Raw genomic sequence first — 18,605 nt, forward strand, 5'->3', positions numbered from 1 at the left:
CTTGCGGGCTGCCGCCCTGGGAGCTTTTTCCTTTGTTTTGTTGTTTTTTTCCTTCTCTGGCAGATGTTTGTATGGAAATTTGATCTTTAATTTCTTAAAGATCTGTCTTTCTGGAGTTAATTCCTATTTTGAAGTTAGAGTCTTTTGTATAATGTTTTCTGGTCACCTTGACTCTGTGTTGAGTGGCACAGAAGGGAAAACCATGTGGGCTTTCTGCGTGCAATGTGGGCATACAAGAAATAAATACAGTGGTTGGAGGCCAACACATGGAGGTAGCCAGTTTCCAAAGTCCCCTGGAAATGGAATGTGGCTGTCTTGTGTCATTCTTGACAGCTACCATCTGATTTAATTCTCTCACAAATCCAGAAGCACTTGAAGAAGGTGAACAAATCTGATTTTCTTGGGCATCACCATGACGATGGATATTTCCCCAACACAAAGAAGAAAGCCGCAAATTCACAGGAATCCTCCAGGTTTGGGACACAGCAGTTGGTCACGATGGGCCTTTCTTTAGGTTCACACTGCTCCAAGTTGCTCGTGGAGGAGATAGAAGACAGGAACTTGCCACTTGCTGATATTTGCCTGCTCTAGCTAAAGCCTGAAGCCAGAGCTACTTTAGGCAACATGTTAGATGCATTCTTGCGAGCTCTGTTGGCCATTTCCAGTTCCCCAGGGCTTCAACAGCCACAGACTTGTGTGGAGCTCCTGTCGGGTCTCTGTTCTGGATTCCTCCTCTGAACCCTGCATGATGTTGGAATCGGCGGGACAGTTCCACCCAAAAATGAAAGGGAAGTACCGAAGGATGCTATGCTCTTACTTAACCTCCTTCCCGTTCCAGCTGCTTGAGAATGGCCAACCGGAAAAGGACCTGCCTGACTGGACTGTTGGGAAACATCCCATATTCATAGTTCCTAAACTTGACCTGTGCAGTAGAATAACACATTTTTCTGAATGAGACAGGCTGTCAGCCTCTTCTCGACACCTAAATGGTGAGGGCCACACAGCTGAGCGCTCATTTAGAGAACAGTGCAGCCCATTTGCTAATAGGCACGTTGTGGTTAGAACTTTGGAAAGAATACTTAATTTCACATGCATTTATGTTCTCTCGTTTCCTTGTTCTAGTAGAAATGTCCCAACAAATTGAGTGTGTGGGAAGGAAGCACCCATTAGCACTAAGTAATGAAGGAAATGCGCTAACCCTAAGCCAGCTGAGGCTGTTCGATCCATTCCTTCCTCTGTTGCAGGAGATGTGGATACCGAGCGCCTCAGGGAATGAGTAGTTCCAGACTTTCTTCCTGGGTGGATTTCTGGGGCTGGTGGGGGTTGTTCAGAGAGTCTCTATCCTTCCACCTGGGAAGGCACTCCAGCTGAGCAGAGCAGGAGAAGGAGGCACCGGGCAGCTCTGAAGTCAGGGTGGCTGTGATAGGTCACCCTCTGGCCCCACCCATTCCCAGCCTGGTCACCTACAGGCGGAGCTGGAAAGCCACCCTAGAAAATGTGGTGAAGGTTGACTTCTTGGTGTCCAGAAAGTCCATGGATACCCAGTCAAACCCACAGGGGCAGACTCTTCTAGTGAGTCTTAGTGAGGGGCAAAGCATCAGGGCACAAGGTGGAGAAGGGCATGGCTTCAGATCTCCGACTGGTCTTACCTGCTAGTGTGTCCCCTTTGGCATGTCACTTAACTTACTTTCATCAGTTGAAGCATCTAGAATTGGGCATCTAATGGGTACTTAATAAGTATTAACTATTATTATGTCTGTGTAAGTAAACATGCAGAGGCCTTATAGTGAGAATCTGCCACTGGTCGCCGTGAGAGCCCGAGGAGGCTGGCTGGTGTTTAGCAAGGTGGCATGCTCACGATTTATTTAGATGTTGGCCCTGGAAGCCTTGGTGGCCCACTCTGCTTGTGGCATTCTTGTTCTTGTGGCAGTGACAAGGTTTGGGTCTGTGGTACCTGATGAAAAGCCTCTCCTTCTAGAGAGGAGAGACAGCTCTGTGTGTGGGCTACACACCTGCAGTCACGTGTCATCCCTCAGCTGCCCTTGGGCACACCTCTGAGACAACTAAGACAGTTGGGTATGTCTTAGCAGGCCTGTATATTTTAGCACAGAGGTCTGAAGAGGTTCAGAATCCAGGTGCTCTGCTGGTAAAACTTCCCTCAGTTTTACCAGGGAAGAAGGCGATTCCCAGTAAAACTAGTTAATATTTATTGAGTGTCATTGTTTGCCAGGCATTGTTCCGAGGGCTTTCCCAGTACAGACTGACTTACTCTTTACAGCATTCCTGTGGGCTAGTTAGTAATTTTATCCTATCATTTTAGTTGTGGAAACTGAGGCTCAGAAAAGTTAGTAAGAGGTAGAAGGTCATACAAAGATGACACAGCTGTTATTTGAGACTGGGACTGTGCCTTCAGTCCTGTTAACCACTGGCGACATGTGTCAGTGTGGGATGAATGGGTAGCCCTGGTCCTCCCTTCCCAGGGACGGGGACTCGGGTGCTGCTGTGAAGCCCAGCATGGCCCTGTTTATGGAGGAGCTGCCGTGGGCCCCACCCTTGGACGCACCCTCTGGAAGGGCCGGGCACCCTCTGGAAGGGCAGGGAGGCAGCTTGAGAGCAGCCCTTTGTGATTGATGTCCTCCCCAACAAGGAAATGAAGAACTCGGTGAAGGGGGAGGAAATGCTTCCTAGGGCCATGACTTCTGAGCTGGGTTTGGAAGAGTAAATAGTTAATACTCTGAGCCTACTAAGTTGGACATGGCAGGCAAAGGACGGGCATGCAACAGCAGGGTCTTTTCAAGGTAGGGGACAACAAGTCCTTTAACATGGATGGATGATAAAGTTGGGGGTGTGGGGTCATGTTTGCTGAGACCAGAGAAGGAGAAAGAGCCAGAAGACAGAGGGCCTGCTTGGCCATGCCAGGGAACCCAACTTTATCCTGGGCAGGTCGACAATGTAATACGTAGTTGTAAAAACAAGGTCACAGTCTCCCAACCTTGATGCAGTTAGTAATATTGGGATTTTTGTTTTCCCCCTCTGATTTTTCATCATGATTATTTTAGAAAAAGATTACAAGAGTAAATTTCATATCTGATGTGTGTTTCTACTGTGTTAAAGAATGTTAGGTTTTTAATCGTCTCCACTTGTCTTTTTTTTTTTTTTTTTTTTAAACCAGCATTTCTTTTTGGCAAAAGTTATTTTCATATGCCAGGATAAGTACTTGAGAGAATTTTTTTTAATGTTTTCTTAAGTGGCCTTTGATTGCATAAGAGCATCATGCAGAACTGTTTCCAGTCGTATCTTTATAGCAGGAATGGAGGCTAAGACTGATTATGTAATCGTTCCCTTAATTTATTCTCAGAACCTAACGTGCTGCCAGCATATAAAAAAAACCCCAGTGATCACAGTGGCATCTGAGCGTCTCTTGCTCACGGTTTCTGGCACTATGGCTTTTGCATTGTTCACTGCAGAGGAGACATGGATGGTTTCAGTGTGGCATGACTGTTGGCAGCACTGGGCACCCCAGACTCATGGCTCTGTCTGCTCCATCTTGCTGTGCAACCCACAGCCAACAGTTCCCGCTGGGGAGGACTCGTGTGTACTCCTTAGAGACCCGAGCTGACGTCTTGCGTGCTAACCTCTGGGTAAGGAGAGGCCGCGTGCTGTAGCTGCGCTGAGGTTGCATTTTGCAAGGAGCACAGAATACCATCTGTCAGAGGAGGCGGCGGGACTGTGCAAATATTGCTGTGAATTCCATGAATGCTTAATTGCTACAGTTGTTTCTTTTCTTTTTTTTTTTTTTTTTCAATTTAAGAGTCCTTGCATTTAGTTTGTTGTTTGTTGTTTGTTCTTTTTTTTTATTCTTATTTTTTAGAATAGTCCTTATCAGTGGCAGAAGATCCTTCTGTAGTATATTTTCAGTGCTGCCCTATCGTGACAGTGCCCAAGTTGGGTATGTATATGCATGCTTGCTTTCTAGTTCTCTGGGTGAAAAGTTGTGACACCATGTGCATAATGTGGCTGCCCTTTCCGTTTCCAAGAACTTGCCTGGCTCTAACACTGCAAACTGAGTACTTATAAACTGGGAAGAAAGTTCTGCTTTCTTTTCAGCCAGAAAGCTTTCTTGTTATTGTGGGTGGGTGTGTGTGTGTGTGTGTGTGTGTGTCTGTCTGTCTGTCTGTCTCCGTCTGTCCTCACCGTCTTGCCTGCTGTTTACAAATGTACATTTTGTCCCCTCTTCCAATGCTGTAAAGCAAGAGCAATCTGGGGACCCACCCCATTGCTCGGGGCCGTGTCGGCTTTTGGAGAAAGGTAGGTAAAGAAAAAAATCAGAAAAACCATGTGAACGTCCTGCCTCTTTGCATCTTGGGCTTGGGGCTGGAGACTGACCAGCAGGCTGGAGCAAATACCAAAGCAAAATGGTACAGGAACAGACCTATGTGATTTGCCACAGGCCAAAAGAATGCTTACTTCTCTAGGTCAACAAGCCTTTCCTTTTGCTTTGAAGAGAAGTAGGTAAGTGAGGCTCTGTCCTTGTGGAGCCTCCCCTTCACTCCCTGTGCCAAACTCTGTGCTGGTTCCTCTGAGTCTTCACGACCTGGCCCCTCACATATCACCGTATCCAGTGTTTGTCGCCAGGGAGCTGGCGGTATTTAGGGTAGGACAGCTCACCGCATGGGATGCCAGGAATCGTGCAGCATGTTGACTCCACTCTACAGGTGAAATGCTAGAATTGCCCCCTGGACCCTGTGACGACGGCACACTACCCACTCATGACCGCTGCCCTGTGGGAGGGTGGTGTGGCCTCTGGTGCTGACTCACCATTTATTCGTCTTCCACCGTATTCCACGAGCTCTCTCCCCTGGTCATTCCTGTTCACCATGGCTTTCCCCCGCCCCCCACCGCCCCCCGTTAGACTTGGGCTGTTCAACTCACCTACGGTCCTTATTTCTGCTCTGCACCGTAAGCTTCGTGGGCAGACAGTAGCGCATCTTCATGGAATTCTGACTCGGTCCTGTATTAGATGTGCACCTTAAAGAGTCGCAGTAATCTTACTGTTGATTGAGGGCACACTTTGTGCGGGTCCTTTTCACTCCCTGTGTCCTTACAACAACCTTACAAAGTAGGTGTTCTCAAAAAAGTAACAAACCCTTCTGGTCAGGGATTCAAGGATCACCTGGGCGTGGCCTACAGAGCTGCCTGCAAGAGACCTCATGAGGAGGCTTGCTTGACCTTACCGACCTGTCGTGGTCCCGGCTTTGGCTGCACCTGACAGCGGGCTTACTTACTCCCTGTGGAAACGGGTGGTACTAGCTCTCAGACATCTGCGTGACCCAGAAGGCCAGCTCACTAATTTTACACAAATAATCATGCCAGGGCCCAGATGATGTTGGTGTGACCAGCCTGTGAACACATTTCCAGGGAGATCTGAATCAGCCTGGAAGGTTGTGTGCAAGTTTGTCCTCTCATGGTCAGCTTGGATGGCCACTGTGGGCCTGGCCTTATTTTGTATTTTTCTGGGCTTCCCCTGCTAACCTTTCTGACTGATGTATTCGTCCTCCAGCCGTGGTCCATTTTCTCGTGTACTGAGTGCTTCCTATGTGACTACGTGCATGGGTAAAGACAGTAAAAGATGGGCCTGGTTCCTGTCTCCTGAAACTTAAAACCACGAGGGGGAAACACATTAAAATTTCCCATACGATTAATTACTACTTTCAATTAAGGCTTTCAATTAATGTTCAGTCAGGGGACTGCCAAGTCTTTCTGACTGAGAACTCATCTGGTTTCTTGAACATAATCTGACTTCTCTGTGCTTTCATCTTAGAACTGTTCGTGTTTGTTTCATTCTGGAATGGTGCTCTTCTTTCCAAGTTCTGAGGCCCCCTCACCATGGTACCCAAGTACTTATCCCCATTTTATAGATAGGACTACTGATCCTCAAGAGTTACGGTCTCAAACATCGCTTTGGGCCAGAATGGGAATTTGAACCCAAGTCCGTCCAGCCCTGGGACTTCCCGTGACTCACTCTGGCCAGCAGGCAAAGTAAGTTCCATATTCACAGAATGCCATCTGCGAAATGGAGCTTTTATAATAACTGCCTCACGGAGGTGAAGTAAGACTCCCAGGGCAACTGACTATGCACGGTCCAGCACAGCCCCTGACAGCGGTACATGGGGCCAACTTGTCAAGGACCCCAAATTTCTTAAGTAAACACAACGTGGGAATCCGTGAGGAGAACTTGGGAGACTTGCCATTTTGTGCTTGGGCAAATCACTTGCCTCTGCAGGCCTCTGCGAGCCTCTGCTTGTTCCTCTGTAGGATGGGTTCACAAGTTACTACCAGTGTTGTTAGCTTTGAAGATCCCTGCGTTTTATACAGAGCTTGTGGGAACACAGTTTAACTTAAACTGCCCAGGAAGAGCTCACCCCTACTATCTGTGATTGATATCCTTATTAGAAATACATGGCCCTCCTCATCTTTGACACTGGGGGAGAGGGGCATCTGTCACTACCTGGGTCGCCTTGACTCCTGCTGGGAGGGCCCTGTGTGTTACTAGGGAGATGTCACCGGGTGGCCAACTTGCTCAGCTGTGCTGCTCGTGGCCCCAGAGGAAGTAGCAAAGTGCATTTGGGGGCTCACAGGGCATAACCTCTTCCATCTTTTGACATGAATAAACTCTACTCCTTCCTACTTTATAAATGAGGAAACCAAGGTGCAGTAAGGTTAACTTTCTTTAACAAAAAAACACCGGCTCCGTTGTAATGCTTGACAGACAAAAGAACGTGCCTGTTTCTGTAGCATATTCTGCTTAAGAACTCACACAAGGAAGTACGAACACCACTCAAAATATTGTAATTTAGCAGTGAGACAGAAAAGCAGTTGTGCTTTGTAAATTTTTTGATGAGCAGACATCCTAGAATGAACAACTGCCGCTTAAAATTAGGGTTATTTTCACTAATTGTTTGAAATCACTATGCTCAAATAACAGAAGTATTTATTCCAGTAAATTCTATACGTCCATATTTTACGGCACTTTAGCTCATGCCTGTACAAACCAGTACCTTCTGCTGGAGTTCTCAGTGTGACTGAGATTCAAATCTTAGAATTGCAGGGCTGGAAAGGATTTCAGAGATGTAGTGGCCTGGCCTCCCTGCTTCATAGCTGGGGCCCGTTCTGGCTCCGGGGTGGACACCCAGCAGAACCAGCCGCTCCAGAGCCCAGTACTCCAGCCACCTTAGCCCACTGACTTCTTGGTTACTGGTTGCCATTTTTCTGCTATGCTTACACACGTGGACTGAGCCACAGGTGCCTGATTATTCCAGACAAGCAAAACCCCGCTGCTGAAAGGGATGATGTCCAACTCCAACTTCATCATAAGGAAGTTTTAAAAACAGGAAACTCGGGCGCCTGGGTGGCTCAGTGGGTTAAGCCGCTGCCTTCGGCTCAGGTCATGATCTCAGGGTCCTGGGATCAAGTCCCGCATCAGGCTCTCTGCTCAGCAGGGAGCCTGCTTCCCTCTCTCTCTCTCTCTCTCTGCCTGCCTCTCTACTTGTGATCTCTCTCTGTCAAATAAATAAATAAAATCTTTAAAAAACAAAAACAAAAAAAACAGGAAACTCAGAAGTTCATCCAGTGTATACTTGAACCTCTTTTACAAAGCATCTATCAGGATGGCCTTATCTCTTTCTGGCTCTGTTTTCTGGCTTCTCATGCTGCGCTGGAGCTTCCCAAGTCTGGCTCTCACGTCTTGGCTGGACCTGCCTCCCACCCTGACCCCAAAGCTTTGTTCTTGGTTTTAAACTGAAATGAGCACACACTTTGGCTCCTGGCATCCATTGACCAAGGCAAACAGGCCAGTCTCAGGAGAGGTTTTACTATTTATTTGTATACTCACTCGTGCATTTCTTTTGCCCCTGTGGGTGGGTACAGACCTTGATGGAGGCTGGGGAGGTATAGGGATGAGTAAGACTCATACTCTAGGAGCTTATGATCAAGCTGGAAGCCAGACATGGAAACAACCAATCCAGCACAACTGGGGATCCCCAAAGAGGTGTTACGGAGTGCTTTAACTCCGCCCAGATCTTTATCAGCACCCACATTTATAGGGAATCTACTATTGGCAGTAAAAGCTAAGAGTTTGCTCTGTGAGTCTCCATCCCCTTCCAAGTATATTGCCACCCCTGCCTGCCTCCCAGGCAGGAATCCAGGTACTGCTGCTTCACAGCAGGATTCACTCATTTGCTCCATAGAACCCTCGGACCTACTATGTGCCAGGCAGTGTTCTAAGCAGTAGGGACACAGTGGTGAACAAGAAGATGTCCCTTTGCTCGTTACCGTCTAAGGGTAGGAGACCATCAGACTCGAGAACCAACAATGAAATGAGTCCTCAGCGGTGAGCAGCTGGAGCACAGAGGAAGGTGCTCAGGGAATTGGGACCAAGGGATCCGGGAGTGCTCCCCAGAGACCAAAGCTCTTCATCAAGATGGAGAAGTGTGAGGTCTTGGAGAAGGGGAGGGGCATATTCCAAGCCTCCCCGGTGACTTAGGAGGATATAGATAGCCTGGCCCCTTGTGAACTTCTTGGGGTTGGGGTGGGGACTCTCGGTAAGGCCTGGCATTGAGAGGATTGGGTAAAGCACCATTCCGGCAGGACTCCCATTGCCGACCCACACTGCAGCAGTTTGCTCTGGGGGGCAGGGGAGGGGGTGGAGACTGACGTGGGCTATCCTGGGACGTCCCGGCCACAGACCCATACTCAGCCTGCCCCAGGTCTCAGTGCATACCGGGTGGAGGCTTGAGTAGACTGTCCAGAGATCCTGCACATTCTCACCCTTGTCAATTTTGCTAATGTGGAAGCTGTTAAGTCTGGCTGAACGAGGAGTTTGTGAATGAGGCGTGCTTTTCACATTTTCCATCCACTGACGATCAGCTGCTTCTAGCACTCCTATATGAATAATGAGTCTCCATTCAGTTTTTTAAAATTTGAGACTTTAAAAAAAAAAAAACAAAAACACGGGTCTGGTGACTTTGTAGCTTTGTTTGGTACATGGTTGCCTGGTGAGGGCTGGATCACCCCAGGGTTGACATGCAGGGTTTGGGGTCATTTGGATGCCATCAGGTTAACACTTCAAGCTGACAGTAGTAGAATCTTCACAGATTTCTAGGGCCCCTGCTTGAAACAGATTGTCCTGGATGTTTAGTGAGTACCACAGTCTTCAAACTGTTCTTTCCTGCCTTGATTTATAGATGAAGATTCTTGAGAAAAAGAGTCTGTGTCCTTAGGATTCCCCGACTAGGTAGTCCTGCATGTGTGTGAACATGATAACGGTAGGAACACCTGCTGAAGCAAAAAATAATGCTTACGGTACACCAGGCACTATGCTGAGGGCTTTTATACATTTGCTCATTGCATCATTGCCAGAAGCTCATGCGCTGGATTCTGGGATGGTCAGTTTGCGGATACGAGGTTGGGGCAGGGACTAGCTTAGCAGCGATGGCCAAGGTAGCAGGGAGGGCGAGCAGGCAGACAGCAGGCTCTGGGTTCCACCTGCTGGCTCGGATCCTGCTGGCTCGGATCCTGCTGGCAGTGACCGGTGCAGGATGCTGGCTGGCTAGTGTGTACCTGGATGTTGGTGGAGCTCAGTGTATGCCCTAGGAGGGCCACCTCCTGGGGACCCAGTGGCCATGGTGCTGGGTGGTGACCTTCTGAAAGCTTTGGAAGTCGCCAGTTCACCTTGTGGCCTGGCTCCTCCAAGGGCAAACTGCAGGTATCTCTAGGGGAAGTCTTGGGTGAAAATAATCTACCATTGCCCTCACCTGAGGGTTTGTTGGCTAGAGAATAGGGTCTGCATAGAGCGGAAAGGAGGTCGCATGATGCAGGTGTCCCCGGGTGCAGACAGCCTGGCTGCATGTGGGCGTCGCTGGCTGAGGATCCTGAAGTGTTGCTTGCTCAGGTCTCCCCAGTACCCATGCAGCCACGGCCAGGTCACCCACAAACGCCACCAGGAAGCGATCGAGGGACTGGTAAGCGTCTTCCTCCTGTCTTTACACTGTGCTGGAAGATGCTGGTCTTTGAGAAGGTGTGCTAAGTAGTTACATCAGCACCAAACATGTCTTCACTTCACAAAAGGATTGGTGACAGGGTTTTTTGTTTTGTTTGTTTTTTTTAAAGATGGTTTTCTTGCCTGCTTAATGAGCTCTGTTCCTTCTTAAAATATCATTTGATTATAGAGTTTGCTTGCATACAACACTTCGAGAAATCATCTGTTAGGTAAAATTAGGTTCTTCTAATAATTGTCCTCCATTCCTGCTCTTACAGTTTAGGAATTCAGAGTCTTGCTGTGGCTCTGCTGGGCACGAAGGAATGGAGTGCAGGACAGATAGGCTGAGACGACAGGCTCCACCCTGACTGTTGGTGGGGAGGCAGTGGACTTGGGATGGTCCACAGAATGTCCAGGACAGACAGAGAAAGCAGTATAGATACCCAAGAGTGACCCAGTGGGAGGCAGTGCAGCGGGGACAAACACGCAGCCATGCTCTGGGCTGCCTCTCTGGAAACGTGCTGGATGTCGCCACCCCACAGTCACCGGAAGCTCTGACCCCCAGCTCCACTCCATGTTATTTCCACCTCCAGCCTCCACATGAGGACTTCTGCTCCGCAGAACACAGGCTGCTTCCAGGTGTCTGGGAAATGTAGTCTTTGGCCTTCCTGGGTACTGTGGGCCCATCTCTGGTCTCTGCCATCAGTGGCTAACTGGAGAATCCACCTGTCCCCACACTGAACTTGTGGAGGCCACCAGAGGACTCCAGGCCTTAACCTGGCATCAGTCCCAGGAAGGAACCATCAGGAAGTAAGGGACCCTTTACTCTGCCCCTCACTGCCCCCCGCAAACATGCTTCCCTGAAAGAAGAAACTATTAGTGTTTGCAAACAGGCATGTAGTTTGTAAAGAAATAATGACAAAAAGGAGCAAAAAGACCTTGCAGTTAGCCAGATACTCACTCCAGCGTTCATTCTTTCCCAGACTTCTAAATTTTCCTGGGTATTTTTTGGTTTCATCTTGAAGAACTTGCCCTTCCTTTACTATTTCTCTAGTATGGATCTATTGCTTCAAGTTTTCTTTTATCTGAAAATGTCTTTGTTTCACTTTCATTTTGTTTTTATTGGTTTTTTTTTTTTCCAATTTTATTGAGAAGATGATGTCTAGTCAGACTCCATATATCTCCAAACCCCAGGCGAAAGCAGCACCCCCCAGCCCTGGGCCCAAGACTGGTGCTGCCAGCGCGTCTCATCCCCTTCCCAGCCTCCTCAGTTCTCACCAGTGCCTCTGCTGGCTCCTGACCGAAGCGCTCAGCTGGGACTAGTGTTGAGTTTAGGAAAACAGGACCGAAGTCAGATACGTGGGAGCCCTCGCACCCTGAGTGTTTGTTGTTTTTTGTGACTCCTAGGTTTCTGACTCCTGCTGAAAGCCTCTTTCGTGATTTTCTAGATTAATGAGCACAGAGACAGGGCCTTGGGCTCTGGCCTCACTTCTCTCAGACCCATTTTCTTCCCCGTGGCTTCTCTTGTTGGCCTTAACAGGTTGCCTGGCCCCGTAATAGGTTCTCCTTGCCTTTGGGGCTTTTATATTTGGTGCAGAGCTTGAAAGACTGTTCTTGTCCTTCAACCCATTGGAGCTTCTTACTGAAGGAACTCAGACCTCTCCTCCAGGGCCCTTTCTCAGGCGACGGTCACAGTCCACCTAATGCCCTACCTCAAGGCCCTACTAAGAGGCCGCTCGTGTCCTGTGGTACCCTTAGGCCTGTACTAGCACTTAACAAATCTATTTTAACATCTTTGTAATTTGTCTTTAACCCTCCTTGAGGGTGTGGATTGTCTTGGTTTTCAAGGCATTGCTCACACTGCAGTGTGCTTAGTAGACACGGTGTTTGTTGAATAAATGAATATAGACAGGATTTCTGAGGACTGTGTCTCTGGACTTTTGAGAATGGCTAATTTTATGGATATGTCATTGTCCCCGAAAATGATGGCCAGACTGTCACCTTCCATAGGAGCAAGTGCTCTCCTGAGTCCTCAGCCTGGCACCCCATCCCTGTGGGTGTCTTGATAGGAATGGCAACACCGGACAGGCAGGAGGGGCCTGGAAGGTGCCAACAGGGATGAGCGAGCGGTCATGGGCTCCGCACCCTGCTTTTCTGCAAATAGTTGTCGCGGCCACAGTGAAAGCTGCTAAGTCTGCAGTGACTAAAGAGGGTGTCAGGCTGCAGGCACTAAGCCCCAGCTAGGTTTCCTCCCCTGACCTACCCAGCCAAGTGACCTCCACGTGTAGCTTCACTAACACAGTGTATCACTCATGCTGTGCTCTTGGAGTTCCTCTCAAATACTAACGCCCTGAATATTAATCCCAGGAATGCCAAGGGCCTTTTGCTGATGTCACACCTGGTCTTCCCAAGCCCCATCAGGGTTTCCTGGCTTTAGCTGGCTTGCTTTTCTAGCCCTTGATCAACATGTGATTTTTTCCTTTCATGTATACTTAAAGCAATGGACATCTTTGGGTTGACTTTTGTATCGAGTTAGAAGGGGGTGGTTTTCCCAAAGGGGCAGTGGGGAGTTTCATCTTGTCGCTGGTGCCCTTTCCATGTTGTCCATGTTGGATGAAGTGACGCTTTTGCTTTGGTCCTTCCCATCACCAACTCACACCTTCACACATTGGTGTGTAGTCTGGTCCTCGCTGTCCAGCCTTTTCTGGGGCCTAGCATGGCCAGGTGTGATCAGGGGCATGTGTTGGGAAGGTGCTGGAATTTTCTTGCATGCTTAGATTGAAGACTGGCATCAGGCTGCCCTAACTCCTTTCAAGTAAACTGCAATTAGGCCCCTGAGTCCCACTAATCATTAGCAGGAGTGAGTTGTCACTCATAACGGCAGGCTGGTGGGCTGAGCTCAGTGAGCAGAAACCACTTCCAAGGGTATAGAAGCCCCTCCTCGACATGAGAGCATTGCCACTTCTCGGGGCATCCCCAGGCTAACTCACTAATGGATACGTGACCCAGAAGGTTCGCCACAGAATGCTATTTCACGTCAGTTCAGTGGTAAGGAGCACACTTCAAAGATAGACATTTAGAGCTGGAAGGAACTTGGAGACTGTTTAGTCCTGTGGTTTTCAGACCCTTTTTTTTTTTTTAAGCTGAAGAAACCATTCCTCCAATACAAGTTTACACAGAATGCCCATAAATAAAATAGCTAACCACAGAGTTATTCCAGAAAAGTGGGTGGGAATGAGAAGCCCCCTCATTTTCACTCCATCCTTCATGATCCCAGTAGGAAAACCACAGCCCTCCATCCCTGCCTTCACGGCTGATGGGCAGCTGAAGCCAAGGAGCATAGGTTGCACAGGATAGAGTTGGTGGTCAGGCAGACTCTTCAGTCCCAGCAAATTAATTAGCTTTGCTGGTGCTCACTCATCTGTAGAACCGGCTGTGATGTCAGCCTTAGAGTGTTGAGAGTATCAAAGGAAGTATTACATATGAAAGCTTTGAGCAACCTGCCAGGCCATATGTACTAAATACTCATTAAATGTCCGCTTTGGTTCCATTTTTGTCCAGTCACGGAGCTCTTTCATTGCTCTAAGTCTGCCCCACCATAGCAGGTCTCAGTTCAATTTTTGATGAGTTAGCCAGCACTATGTTTCTGCAAACACAAAGGATTCATCTTCAAATCTGCTTTTATCTGGTCTTTAAATTGTTTTCCTTAGTGGTACATGGCTTATTTTTAAAAATCTAGAATGTATGTGAAAATGAAAGGAAGGTAAAATTTACTGAGCCTTTACCTCCTAAACAAAACCTTCATTAACATTTTGGCCTATTTCCTTCCAGTCTTTTTTTTTTTTTTAAACTTCTTATCCCGTAGTACACGTGCTTGTATGGGATAGGAGGAGATGATTGTTTTGTTTTGATCTTTCTTGCTGGTGGGAAGAAGCTTTGCCAAATCCCACCTTTCAAAACAAGCTATTGGAAGCTGGTCACTGAGAAGAGGAACAGATGTTGCCCGTCTCTTTCACTATAACTGTAACATCAAACCTTCCCATAGCTGTAAACACTCTTCTCAGATTAAGCTTGTAAATTATACTATTTTCTGGGAAAAGTCCCAGCCTTAAACCGGCTCCTCTTCTCTCAACCAGCAGTTTGCCAAGGCCTGATGGAGTCTTTTTGCCTTTTATCCACATGAGTCACTGCCTTCTCTTTTCTAGTGTAGATCTGTGGTTTGGCGTGGCAACCCTTCGCTTACAAAATAAATTGCAAGTTTCCCGACTCTCTTCAGTAGGCAGACCCAACTTTGATTCAGCTCATCCACACCTCTACCTAAGACCACTGCCCCCTCCTCTTGCACCCCGGCCCTGTCCTCTGGGCTGCTGTGCCGTCACCCTGGGACCAGGAGCTGCAAAACAATTTATGGGTTGAGAAGTAGAGAGAGGGGAGAAACTATGGACAGGAACAACTTAGGAGTAAGGATCCTGGGGTCCTGAGAAGGAAAAGGAGCCCCAGAGAGGGAGAGGGAAATAATGCAAACTTGACCCCCTTTAACATGTTGCTGAAGATCAGCCCCAAACCAGGAAACCATGAGAGAGACTCTACTTTTTCCTATTTCTTTCCCCCCTTACACCCTCTGACCTGTTGCTCCTACAACCAGAGCTCTTGCTTCGCCCAGGGCTAGTTTGGTGACATTATAGACTAAAAGAGCACTGTGTGGGCGATCTCCATTTGTAACATAGTGTCAGTGGGAAAATGCATTCCAAGTTCCAGACAGCCCGCTCAAAAGCTTTGGAACACAACCACTGGGGCGTGAGAGACTGCAAGCGTTGTATTGAGGGCCAGTCCCAGGACCATCTCTGCATACGGGAACTGAGACAAGTGCCCAGATGCACTTTATTTTCTGAAACAGACCTCAGTAGGTATCTCTGTATATAGGGATCTGATTCAGAAGGAAGTAGCAGTGAACCGAGTTAACTTGTGACTCAGGGTTATGTAAAGTAACCACTCTGGATGATTCCTGCTTGTTGATGTGTGTGTAGGAACGGACCCATTCAGATAACCAGACCTGACTAAATGATAGTGACTGGGTTCGCTTACTACGGTTGTATCTAAGACCATGCTGTGAAGGAGATGGCTTCTGAGTGCAGCACAGGTTATCTCTGGGGGCGTGTTTTAAAATAACAGTGTCCAGGGGTACCTGGGTGGCTCAGTCATTTGAGTGGCTGACTCTTGGTTTCACGTCAGGTCGTGATCTCAGGGGCATGAGGTTGAGCTCTGCATTGGCTCCGCGCTTAGCAGAGAGACTACTTGAGATTCTCTGCCTCTCCCTCTACACTCCTTCCCCACTTCCCCTGTCGCTCACTTGCTCTCTCAAATCCTTTATTTATTTATTTATTTATTTATTTATTTTTATATTTTATTTGCTAGAGAGAGAAAGAGGGGAGCGGCAGGCAGAGGGAGAAGCAGGTTCCCTGCTGAGCAAAGAGCCCAGTGCTGGTCTCTATCCAGGTCCTTAGATCATAACATGAGCCGAAGGCAGACACTTAACCAACTGAGCCACCCAGGTGTCCCAATAAATAAATAAATCTTAAAAAAATAAATAGCAGTGCCCACATGGTATTTGTTTGTGTCCTTAGCTTTTGGCATGGGGGCCTTTCAGATGAGGTCATCCTCTTGGGTCTGTTTCCTGAGTGTTGATCATTGAGAGATCAGCCGTAGAGAACAGCTCCTTCTGAGAGGGGGCCTGGAAGCCTGAATGCCCCCTGCTATCCCCCTCTTCCTCCCTACCCACTTTCTCCCAGAACATCTCTTTTTTGTTGTGGAAAATTACACATTCACAAATTGTGTTTCTTTCCTCACACCAACCATATTCCCACACAGAGACAGATTCTGGAATGATCTCATGGATGAATCATGCCGTTATCCGGCTGTTTATAGGAGCTGCCTTTAGACAAAAGATTTTGGTGTAAGCTACATTAAGACCGCTTCATTGTCTGCCAGTTACCCTTGGGGGACTGGCTTATCGATGGAGTGCTGAGTGTGAGGCGCAGGCCTTGTAGACTAAAAGCCGCTTTGATTTCATTTTTTCCTGTCAGCCCTGGGCTTTGTTCCATTGACTCTGAACTGTGGTGGTGTAACGCTGTGCTCTGATACAAGTAAGCAGACCCAGTCCAAGATGGCAGCTGTATTGTATCTGAAGAGGCAAGACATAGGACTTCTTAAACTATGATAAATACTTAAATCACTGAGTTCCAGTTGATGCATAATCTCTTAATTAAAATTAAGTGGTATTTCCTAATCCAGCTTTCAGGCTTTGCTCTCTGCAGTAAATCTCTTTTTTTCTTTTTCTTTTTTTTTTTTTGAAAGATCTAGAAATCATATTAATATTTAACTGGCTTTTAAATTATTTATGCATCAAAGTGTTTAAACTATTGTCCCTTAACGAGCAAGTGCCCAGTGGTGCTTCTGTTTGGCGTTACAAGGTCTCAAGTTTAGAGCACCATTAAATGATCACAAGTGGCAGTCAGGCCATCCTGGAAGCTAAAAGCCCTGGAAACTAGTTAGTTGGATTACTCACACAGTTCCATCTACTTTCCAGGTGTTAAGTATTTAAATCATACCTTTTTTTTATTAGGAGTAACATTGGTTCACTAATCATATACTCCTTAAGAGAAAGGGCTTACCTTATTTTTTTTTTCTTTTTTAAAGACTTTATTTGTCAGAGAGAGGGAGCGTGTGTGCATGCGCAAACAGGGGAGGAGGGGCAGAGGGAGAAGCAGACACCCTGCTGAGCAAGGAGCCCCATGCGGGACTCCATTCCAGAACCCCAGGATCATGACCTGAGATGAAGGCAGACATTTAACCGAGCCACCCAGGCATCCTGAAACTTCTTGTTACCTAATAAGGAATCTAGTTTGATCAGTTCCATGCATTATGGCTCCATGAGTATCAGAAAAGGTAATGAAAGATCATTTTGCCTGTTAAACGTGATGAAATCAGGAGTTGGCCATAGTGTGGTGGCAGTGACCTAGTTAATCCCCTTTGGGTACCAGGATATCTAGATTGGCCATCTGCTCTGACCAGATGATTCCACAACTGCAGAATCATCTGCATTTACTGTTTGCCATGAGAGCTGAAACCAAGACCGGTCCGGCGGGGGGATTTGCAACCACCAAGTCACAGGCTTTCAAGGAGAGCTACACTCAGTGAATCGTGGGCCCATTCTAAGAAGAATAGGGTTTCGCTCCACAAAGAACCAACCTCTATTTCTGCCCCTTGCTTAAGGGCATAACTGCTGCTTGGCTGTCTCTCCAAATGCATTTTCATCTTCTGTTTTCATTGCTTCCCCCATCTTCTGGGAGCCCCTGCACCGTCCCGCCTTAAACCATCTCCCAGCCACCCCCATCCCCATCGGCCAGACTTTGTAAGAAAACCTTTGTGCTGGGTTTTCAAAGTGTGTCTGTTGCTTACAGCCTCTGCAAAACAAACTTGAATAGATGAGAAATGAGCTCTTGTAGCTAAGTAGGTCTGAGCTATAGCGTCACCCGGGCCTGTGGAAGAGAAGAAAACAGACCCTTGCATTGTCCATGGTTCCCAACCACTGCTTCTGTGAGTGTATTGGTCCAAATGAGATCCTTCCCTATGACCTGCCTAGCCACGTCCGTCTGTAAGTGCGAGCTACGGCTTGTAAACCGTAATGCATACAGCTTTGGCCAGTATCCACATATGGCATTTGAACTTGCCTCCATGCCATTTTTAGAAGAAGGCAGAATATAAATTAATATTTGGACTCTGCATGGATCTGGGGAAAATAATCTAGGCTTTTCAAAGAAACTGGAAAGTCCGACTTCATTCTGCTTTCAATTACTTACAGCTGCAATTCCGTGTTCTCCAGTTTTCTCTCCTGCTCCTGGAGGGTTAATGCTAGCTTTTGAGCCAAACAGATATTTTTGTTTTCATACACGATTTTAATGAGAATTCAGGACAATGATGTTAGAAAGGAAACATCAAGATTTTATCATGACTCCCTGGGGACTTCTGCTTAATCTTTTTTCACTGAAGTTTTTTTAAAAGATTCTTTCTGGGTGAAGCAGCAGGACCGTTCACAGTTCCCTTCTGTAGGCAACTCTTCCTGGCCCCCCAGACCGGGGGTGTCCGGGGCCATAGTCTCTTGCTTGCTTTACAGTCACGCCTACAGTCCTGAGCGGCTGCCTTACCTGTAAATCAGGTGGCACAATGTGCATGTAGTCTCTGTGTACATTGGTCAAAATGGGCAAACAACAGCATTTTCGTGTGGCTCGCGTTAATACAACATTTCAGCAAGCACTTAGCTAAGGAACCTAGAAAAGTCTGTCAGCCTCTTTATGAAAGATGCCATTTTCAGATGCCAAAAATCTTAATATAGAGACAATAAAAAGCTAGGAAACCAACATACTACCTAGCTTAGATGAGATCTATGCCTCGATCGGTGGACATGCACGTGCAAACAGATGTGTGTACAAGTGTGCTCCTAATTCAGTGCCACCAAAACGGCAGCCCGGAAGTTAGGGACAAACTCTTCTTGAGTGGGAGACAGAAAAAT

The 18,605-nt window shown here is 47.4% G+C and overlaps 1 protein-coding gene across 1 annotated transcript in view; it reads left to right on the forward strand.

Annotated features, from left to right (window-relative positions):
• LOC111142702 (Cdk5 and Abl enzyme substrate 1) overlaps nucleotides 1–18,605 on the forward strand; it is a 116,556-nt gene that overhangs the window by 71,289 nt on the left and 26,662 nt on the right. The window contains exon 6 of the mRNA XM_022495991.1: nucleotides 3,872–3,949. Within this exon, the coding sequence (XP_022351699.1) occupies nucleotides 3,872–3,949 (78 nt within the window). The remainder of the gene's footprint in view (nucleotides 1–3,871; nucleotides 3,950–18,605) is intronic.

The sequence above is a fragment of the Enhydra lutris genome, unplaced genomic scaffold, assembly GCF_002288905.1.
Source record: "Enhydra lutris kenyoni isolate GAN:26980312 unplaced genomic scaffold, ASM228890v2 scaffoldscaffold8, whole genome shotgun sequence".
In the NCBI taxonomy this organism is placed as follows: domain Eukaryota; kingdom Metazoa; phylum Chordata; class Mammalia; order Carnivora; family Mustelidae; genus Enhydra; species Enhydra lutris.